General features: G+C 36.9%; 2 protein-coding genes across 2 annotated transcripts in view; one reads left to right on the forward strand and one right to left on the reverse strand.

Moving 5' to 3' along the window:
• The window catches only part of LOC144445623 (uncharacterized), a 5906-nt gene extending 2995 nt beyond the window's left edge, over nt 1-2911 (reverse strand). The window contains exons 1-4 of the mRNA XM_078135242.1: nt 2728-2911; nt 2096-2239; nt 953-1048; nt 91-585 (exon numbers count right to left, since the gene is read on the reverse strand). Coding sequence (XP_077991368.1) covers nt 91-585; nt 953-1048; nt 2096-2239; nt 2728-2854 — 862 coding nt within the window. The 5' untranslated portion in view covers nt 2855-2911. The remainder of the gene's footprint in view (nt 1-90; nt 586-952; nt 1049-2095; nt 2240-2727) is intronic.
• Nucleotides 2912-4461: 1550 nt separating this feature from the next.
• LOC144445213 (kremen protein 1-like) lies at nt 4462-9312 on the forward strand. The gene is made up of 6 exons (XM_078134756.1): nt 4462-4969; nt 5143-5274; nt 5865-5969; nt 6666-6971; nt 7875-8231; nt 8867-9312. Exons 1-6 carry the CDS (start codon nt 4879-4881, stop codon nt 9310-9312), a joined length of 1437 nt encoding a protein of 478 aa, XP_077990882.1. The 5' UTR covers nt 4462-4878.
• The last annotated feature ends 688 nt before the right edge of the window (nt 9313-10000 follow it).

Raw genomic sequence — 10000 nt, forward strand, 5'->3', positions numbered from 1 at the left:
TGGTGAGATATAAAATTAGTTTTATTTCCTTATAGTAATAGCAATGACAACAAACTCCTAAATTTTCAGTATTGAAATCATATCACTTACCTGCTGTTTCAAAATCCTCTTGAAGGTAACCTATGGCCGTTTCTTCATTTGTCGTTATCTCGGCTGTCGATACATGCACGGTGCTTGACTGCTGGTGAACATTTTCACGTGTTTTACCAGTAAAAGCAACATCCGTTATTCCCACAAAATCGCTAGTGATCTTAGAGGAGCGTAGGAAATCTGTAGAAATGTGGGATGAGGAGTGCTGAGCAAGTGTTTTGAACTCACTTACAGGATTGACTGTTTCTGAGGTGGGTAAGTATGAGGTTGTTACTGAATCGGCGATGCTGCTAAGTTCAGAATATAATTCTGATGAAATGACTGTTAGGGTTGGTAACGCACTTTCCTGTTTCTCTGTAGTGCTCACTATCGCTGCTCTCGCTGTTGCTGTAACAGTTGTTTCTTTTCTGTTGCCTTGTCCATTATTTCCCTGATTTCCATTTCTTTTCCACTTTGAACTACTTCTTTTACTTCTGTCTTTTAAAGTAGATATCCCTGTGTAAAACGAAAATAGTTCGATCAAATTATTAAGATTGGGTCATGTTGATAAATACAACTCAAATGATACATGAAGATGTAACAGGAAAGTGTTAAGACCGCTGAGAGATGGCTTAAGACAGGACAGTACGACACACGGCACATATACGTACAAAGGAAACCAGCTTGAACAGAGGTGAAGGATAGTATCAGCTACCTTGGATCTTCAATCATCTACCGCTCTTGTCATATTCAGACTGCTCTTCTACTACGCCATCTAGTGGCAGCTAGTGAACAGGACTATGGGTTCAAGTTGGTGAAGCTTTCGTTTTTTCAGTTACGTCAAATCAGTTAAAACCTTTTATTCATGATATATAACACTTACAGTTGCAATGAATCGTAGCCATCTCGTCTTGACCAATACACGGGTTTCCTGAAAACTTATCTGTAGAAATAGTTACCTCTTCTGCTCCATTTAACCCTACATATAGAAAGAAATGCGGAATTAGGTGATTTAAAACTTTCTTCAGGACTCGTTCAACAATATGACATATAATATAAGCTTGGTAACTTTGATTGTTACTTTTCTACAGAGATAAATGTCTTAATCGAGCTATTAAGACATGTTAAGCTATATCTAGCAACTGACTTTCATCTCATGTTCGTACCTATCTAGATCTGAAGTAACTTAAGTACTCGTTTGTAATTTTACATGTCTCTTAAAGTTTGTGTATCATCAAAACACGTGTTTGACGATTCGGTTTAACTTCTAAATAGGTTTTGAAATGCGTTTTATTCTCGAAAACCAGAGCACCCATTTCTGCTAAAGCAACGAAATACGTACCGTCTTAGACAGTACCGTAAAAGAGTCTGCTGTTTACGACAATGATGTATTTGCGATTTTGTACTAACTACAGTCTACAATAAAGTCTCGCTTATACAGTACGATGGACATTTAAAAGGCACTGAGCTGATTTGCGGCAAAGTGTATTAAATCAACTTGTGAAATAATTATTGGTTCAGTGAAAGTCATGATTCGTGACTGATAATGAATCTGCTTTAGATCAATCACAGAATAACATCAAAGCAGTAGCGCTCTTGAAATTCCCTTTCATAGTACTAGTAGCCTTGTAAAGTGAATTTATTATTGTCATTCAAGGTGTAATGGTAGTCCAGTACTACTGGCCGGACAAAATGATGTTTGCTTGACTAGTACTGTTGACAAACTTGATATAAACTCTAGCCTGACCCATGTTATGATATGGCTGATTTGAATAACGCTGATGTACGTTGACATTTAGATAAGGTCTTTCATAAATCATCTAACTCAGAACCAAAGGTGTTTTTAGCGTCCATTGTTACACTTGTTAGGTTTAAGTAGCGTGGGAACCCGGGGAGAGTAAAACAATCACAAAAATGATCTTTCATTTTATACTAAAAAGACGAAAGAAATTTTCGTAATACAGAGGTACTTAATAATAGAAATACGGTGAGAAATTACAAAAACAACACTTAGAGATAATCTTACCCATATTGGTGCAAATTATGTCAGCTTTAGCCAAGGTCCATTCATTGTCACAAACTTTTATCCAGTTATTGCCCTTCTGACGGATTTCTACCATGCCTTCAAACGGCGTTTGGCCACCAACCAGTCTATACTGTGGATATGTTCCTTAAATTAGAAGGTGACAAATTGTATGGTACTAGTATTATATCTGTGCAGGTAATACACTGCCAGATTGTTTATTAACCATATTTGTATTATGGAATGAGGGAATTCTGATTTTGGATTTGAATAAAATGAGGAATGTACATATACACGGCAGGCTAGGTTTTCTTTAGCAGAGATCTTGGAGAGACTTTGGGCAGACTAGTAAAGAGACTTCGGTTCATGGCAAGAGGCCAACGAGAGCAAATTCACATACAAAGAACATTGGCATTCGACTGTAAGTAAATTCGAGAGCTGAGTTCTCGTGTCTCTCGTGAGCAATTCTGTGTATATTTACTTCCACCAAACGTAAATCTTGAGTTTTATTGAGTTTTTCTTCTATGTCTTGTGTTGAGATCCCGGTACGGAGAATGTATGGATTGTCAGTGTGGTTTGCTGATGGACGGACAATTCTAAAAAAGTCAACCAGCGGGTAATGAACGGATACGTACCTTGCACAAGTAGCGTGTATTGACTCCAGAAAACAAACATCACCGCAGTGATACAATGGGGGCTACCACGAGGCCACATATTGGCTCTGTCGCTGTTTAGAATTGTAAATAAGAAATACATCAACATTTCTCCATCGTTATATAGTTCTTGGGTGTCGTACGTCTTTCCATCCTTGTGTTGGGTTTGGAATAAATTTTACTTATGGTCACGAGATGGTGACTCATGTTCGGAAATCCCTACCCCTAACTAAGTAGCACGCCCTAGCTGAGTAGCCTTCACCTTCATAAACAGTGAACTTCTTCTTCCTGGTTCAATGGGTCGAATTATGCATACATTAACCTACTTCGTTAACATTCACAGGATAAAAGAACAATGATAGAGAATCTGCGATGAAAGGCAAATACTTTGCTTACTACACATTCAGTATTCTGCATTCGTACAAAATTATAAATGTCTTGCTATAGAACTCGTCAGAGGTCACCCAAATGAATAATATAGAGGTTACGACTACTTTTATTTGCTAACAAAACCCTACCTGCACCTATTCAACAAGTGTCAATACTATCGTCGTCAAACACCATCGAAGTGTGACACACCAATAGCAACCGAACTACGTATATCTTGTTTACATTTACCATTCAAGTGGTTGTTTGAGTATTATTATACAGGTGACTTGAAAACCTGTGAATGTTCTTTGTTGAACTGCACTGCCAAAAACTTAGATGTGTGTTCAAAATTCTTGAGTGACTTGTCTTTTACTTGAAGCACTTAAAGTATATTTGCTGACAATCATTCTGTTACTAGTCAACTTCACACATTGCAGTCTAAATCTTTAATTCGCCATTGTTTAACCAACGATGAACATTCTCGGTTAAAAAAACGGCAAACAAAACAACTTATACTACTAATAAGTACAGGAAGATATATTTTAGCTCCTGGTAAAATACGGTTTTTCAAAAGACCACTTTGTCTTTTTTTTCACCATACAAAGTTTTGATCGAAGTTCAGTCAAGAATTAGCAAGTGTTACAGATGATGTGAGACCGTGATGCCGTCATGGTCTGATAAATATCAGCAAAACGCTCAATACGTGACACTAATCTGTCAACCAGGACATGGTGAGTAAAGGGAATCTGAACCAACCTGTGAACAATGACACGCACATGCAAGTACATATGAGTTTACAGTACTGTAATAGCAGTGTGTATTATGATCAGTTTTCAAAAGGAATAGTTTGTAAATTAAACCCTTGCTAGCTCCATCCACAGACAAGTACTTACTTGAAGTACTTGTCTGTTCTTCATCCTTAGAGATCTGTCTACCCCGTCTGATCTCTTTTTAGAAAACATACTTTCCATCTGCCTGAATTTACACTATAATATCAGTTTGTCAAGTCCACCTCACATACATATTTGCTATCCTAGTCGATGAATTCCATGTCTTGGGAGGTGTCAGGGTATATGGTGTCAAATAACACTGAATCAACCAATTACATGCCTGCTGTCCCATGTGTTATAGCGCTAATCCAATAAATATTGAATTGCAAATAAGGAAGGTAGTTCAACTATTAGATGTAAAGCGCAGCGGTTTTCTGTTTTCACGACAATGTTGCTGGTACTGATTGAGTAGGTGCACATTTTTGCAAGTAAACAGAGTGACGTAGTCCTAACCACTGTACTCGAGTGCGTGACCTCTTATAAGTTCTACCGCCAGACCTTTATAGTCGTACATGAATGCAGAACGTGAGTGTCTAGTCGTCAGAGTGTTTATCCTTTACTTTAATATCCCCTGAACCTCAGACCACTAAATCTTTTTAGTGGTCTGAGACTGAACACACTTTGCATGCGTCTCCCTGGCTACTTCTCCACTTCACTGATGTCCTTGAATAAGTGCTGTACAGAGATTAGCGTACGTTGACCGAAATGAACCCAGGAGGAGATCACTTTGAAGACCTTTTACAAGGAAGTATAAACTTCTAAGCTGACAACTCTTCTCTTGTTCACAGTTTCAACGTTGACTATTGCTACCACAGTGTCAAGGCGTACGGCATATCTCAAAAATCAAACATAATACTTATCAGGAACGGTGAAACGTAGTCTGCTGTATTTGGTATTTACTGCTGTTCTATGATCAGTTACCGTGCGTGTGACCATGATGTCACGTTTTGATATACCTTGCAGTGTCACGGTGGTAATGCTTGTTCTCTATAGGACCGAGTTTACGTACACTCAAGACGTTCAAAGTAAGTTCGCCATTAATTATATACTAGAATAATGATTTGATATTTCATTAGCTCAGATTTAGATTCACTTTTCCGCTTAAAATGATGGGGGGGGGGGAAGAGACTATGTTTTCGTCTTCGAAATATATAGCTGCCAATGAAAATAGCTCACATTCTTTTGTATCCATAATCAGAACCGAAGAGACTGGCTGGTGGACTCACGCCATTCGAAGGCAGAGTAGAACAGCTTGATGGCGGTACTTGGACACACATATGCGTTAGCGAATGGGATTTCCTACACGCAGACAGCGTTTGCATTGAACTAGGTATTTTGTTTCATCATTATCATCCTATTCACCCTTATCATTTGTCTTTGACGTAGAAAACAGTAACAACATATGACATATTTGCAGATAATATTCCTTGGTTGATGATAAGTAGGTAATGGAACGGGTCTCACACAATATTGACAGCTCGATTGAAAAATTGATTACTTCTGCTTTCATTAGGAAGTTCTGTAGTTACCACAAAATAAATAATAATCCTTAATAATTAGTCACACAAACACAGACACAGACAGACAGACGGACCGACGGACACACACACACACGCACGCACGTACGTACGCACGCGCGCGCGCTCCACGATTCTTTCTGAATATTAAAAGGTATACGATTCGAATTTTTGTTCATTATGAGGTGATTGTCATTAGGTAATATTTTGTCATACTCTGTGTCATGTCAGGAATGGAATATGTTTTGAAAACATATAAGCTTATTTTCCTTTAGTCTGTATGTAAGTGCAATAAATGTAAGCCTATACTGTTTGAGATGCAAGTTGCAAATTCAATCTCTATATATCCATATGCAAGCGAGTTTATTTGGAATAGACAATAATTGGTATCCATGCCTTTCAGGATTTCCTGGAGTGATGATGGAGATGGATTACAATGACTTTGCAGACGACGTGGTTCTCTCCTGCAATGATAATTCATATCAAGTGTTCAGTGTTCGTTGTCACTGTAAGTTTTTTTTTTCAAATTTGCTGAGAGGTATATAGTAGTAATTTACATTTGTGTTATGATTAGTTTAGTTAAGTTTATTTCAAATGCTAAGGCCTCGGCCCATCGCACAAAACATTTTACATAACAGTAGAGAAGAAAAGGAATAAAGAACTGAATATCATTCTACTAATAATTGACGGAAAAATACTTAAAGGTAAAAATATGACAGGGGAGAACATATACATCTATGTTTGCTGAACAGAACTAGTACGAGTGTTGAAAGCTTTATGAACAAAAACTGATAGTTTGTATTGGACTACTTCATTCTTGCATGCCAGTAAGGAAAAACATTTTTCTTTCGTGGGGTGAACTCTAAATCTTTGAGGAATAAAATCTACTCTATGGTCGTTATGATTAGTTTATATAACCTTGTAACACTTATCTTTATGATTCCACTGCTTGTCATTTTTTCACATTTCGAGAATGAATTCATTTAAATCTGATATACGATATTTGCTTTTTTAGTCATGAACCATTCCTGTCTGCATAGGTTATTTTTCATACTGTCATGCTGCTGTTTATGGAATATTAGTCACACGGCTACCAATTTCTAAAACTGCACACTCTGTGACTATTAGAACTTTGCACTTGCTCCATAATATTCATGGAGTAGTGTACAATTTATTTTCATAGATACATCTGTTTTTATGTTAGATTCAAGTTTCATTGGTTGCTACAGACGACGAAATGGACTCGGACGTACCGCCTTGTATGGAAACAATAATGAATTTGTAATTGGCCCTAATGGGATGACAATTGAAAGATGTTTAAAGAATTGCAGAGAAAATAACCAGCTGTTTGGATCACTACGAGAAAATAAATGTCGGTGTGGAAATACACTTCCAAGCAACTACTTTTACTCTCGACAATCAGATTCAAAGGAATGTAGTTTGAAATGTACAGCCAGGGAAGATCAAATATGTGGAGGAGACAATAATAGATTCAATGCTGTTTTCAATAGTAGGTTTTAATTTATTTTTGTAATGCTGATTCATATATCGATTATATTATGGGGATTTTGAAGGGTGAAATTTCAGACTGGTTAGAAAGAGCACACGAGGGAAGAGCTGTCATTGAATAGCCTTATGAAATACATCCGTAGGATGAATACTGGTTTGTGGCTATATCATTACAACCCGTAACACTCAAGTAAAACGCTTAAATCGTTTATAGCAACAATATCAAGCGTACATTTAAAGTGTACTTTTTCAATTACCTTAATCATCAAGTCAGTCTGTGGTGTCTCTCAATGTAATTAATTTTTAAAAATGTTAGCAGTGCAAGACAGGTAAATAGTCAATGACTAAAGTGTAAATATAGATGTCATAAAACATCTCACTGCAAGCAAGGTATTACCACAGTCATTATGATGGTATTATCATTTACTGTAGTCAGCAGTTTGTTAGTTTGTTTTTGGACGAGATTTTTACGAATTGTCTTCGTTTGAAATGCCACATCAAAGTAATAAAATCATAAAACTATTTCACACTTGATATGAATGTTATGAACGATCGTGATTGACGTAAATTTGAAATACTTCACTTGAATGTTAAGGGTTGTTCTATTCATCACTTTAATTATGATTACTTCTTTGTATTCGTTTTTTTTGTTATGATTACTAACAGTCAACACTTGATCAAATAATTTTCCATTTTATGTTCATCAAATTGATTACATCGAGGATCACAATGGAAATAAGTACTAAATGCTTTCTTGTGTTATCCTCGGCAGTACTTTTAATGTATCTTTTTTTACTATTGTCTATTGTCAAATTATAATACATCTAAAGATCTAAATTGAGGTTTATATCAATATGTTTATGGACCTTATGACTATAAATGACACCATACCCTTTTTACACAGCAACACTTGGTTCATGTCAAGCCAACTTTACTGCACCATCAGGTTGGATAGTGTCACCAGGGTTCCCTGGTTTCGATGAGCCAGCTACGAGTTGTGTGTGGAATGTCACTGTGCAGGGTGATAATGTGATCAACGTCACTCTCAGGATGAATTATCTAATGAATGGTGACGAACTGAAATTCTTCCAGATAAGAGGACACAACCAACCCATGGTGTTAACCAGTGATGATGGTCGTGGAGTGATTGACCATAATTTGGGGATTACACAATCCAATACATTGAGAATAGAATTCACTTCAGAAACTAGTCCGAATAGTGGTGATTTGGAAGAGGGTGGCTTCGTGATATACTACAATAGTAGGTGTTATTTATCCTTATTAAATAAAACATTCCTACATCGACTATAACTATTGGTAAACACTAAACATCTATCTATCTATCTATCTATCTATTATCTGTCTGTCTGTCTGTCTGTCTGTCTGTCTGTCTGTCTGTCTGTCTGTCTATCTATCTATCTATCAATCCATTCACCCGTCTGTCTGTCTGTCTGTCTGTCTGTCTGTCTGTCTGTCGATCTGTCTGTCTGTCTGTCTATCTATCTATCTATCCATCCATTCACCCGTCTGTCTGTCTGTCTGTCTGTCTATCTGTCTGTCTATCTGTCGATCTGTCTCTGTCTGTCTGCCTGTCTGTCTGTCTGTCTGTCTGTCTGTCTGTCTGTCTGTCTGTCTGTCAACATATCTATCTACCTAGCTAGGTAGTTATCTGGGTATATATATATAGATATATATATATAGTTAAATATATAGTTATATGATTAGTTAGTTAGTTAGCTAGCTAGTTAGCTAATTAGTTAGTTAGTTAGTTAGTTAGTTAGTTAGTTAGTTAGTTACTTAGTTAGCTGGCTAGCTAGTTAGTTAGCTGGCTAGCTAGTTTGATAGCTATCTATATATAAATCGATAGCATTTATAATGAAACATTTTCCTCAACAGGTACGTCCGCCGTAGAAGACATCGTCAGTTCCATTTCACCGGTGATGCCAAAAACCACAGAACAGTCAACGACAGACGGGACAGAGAGAATAATCTCAACGTTGCAGCCAGACACAACAACCCGCCCTCCTCATCCAAGACCACAAACTGTCTCAACTCTACTGACACCTAGAAGTTCTTCGAAATCAACAGTTTATCATCCAAGTACAAGGGTGACAGAAAACAGTGATGAAACTCCAACACTAATGAAGATCAATACAACTACCCCGGTAGTAAAAATGACTTCAAATGCTGCTCAAGAACCAATAACACGTTATCATTTTCATCCACGTTTAACTGAAATGTACTCACCTACAACGACCAAAGGTGTTGTCGGTGAAGCTGATAAACGTTTTAGTGATGATAGCTCTGTGCCCTTAGGTAAGCAAGATATCTATGTTTGTTGAAAATTTCATACATGTACCTCCTAGGAGGCACACCTATTTGCGACATGGACATCTTTAAGTTTATATAGCTAGACATCTACATGTAAATGTCTAAAAATGGTCCTGGCAGGAACGTCAACTACTTAATAAAGTTTTATATATTATTCAAATTTACTCCTATTATGTTGTTATTAAATTTAATGAGTACATATTAATCAACAATTAGATCATCTATGCCACAGGTACACATTTGGAAATACATTACATCATGACTGTTCTATCAATTACAAGATAACTGCATAAACTGTTGAGCGCATAGTTGTATTACATCACTGTTCTGTATGTTCTGTATACATGTGGAAGCAGCAGTTTGATTGAGTGTTGTTTCCATATATATTTCAAATTGTTTATCGTGTAACTAGATTATGCATGTAAAAGTTGAGATAACCATATTCATATCATGTTTGCATTAACAGGTACTATACTGGGAGTGAGTGTAGTTTTCGCTATTGTACTTATCGCCACTGTTGTCGCCATCGTTGTCTACAGGAAAAGGTAGGTACATCATATGTACATGTATATCCCATATATTGCCATGTTGGCAAATCACAAATGTAAGAGCAGTACAGTGTCATCTGCGAATGGTGCATTCAAATTATTAGTTTAAAGTTGGGTGTGTATGTCTATTCAAAATAGTGATTTCTTGTCT

Source organism: Glandiceps talaboti, chromosome 14 (genome assembly GCF_964340395.1).
Source record: "Glandiceps talaboti chromosome 14, keGlaTala1.1, whole genome shotgun sequence".
In the NCBI taxonomy this organism is placed as follows: domain Eukaryota; kingdom Metazoa; phylum Hemichordata; class Enteropneusta; family Spengelidae; genus Glandiceps; species Glandiceps talaboti.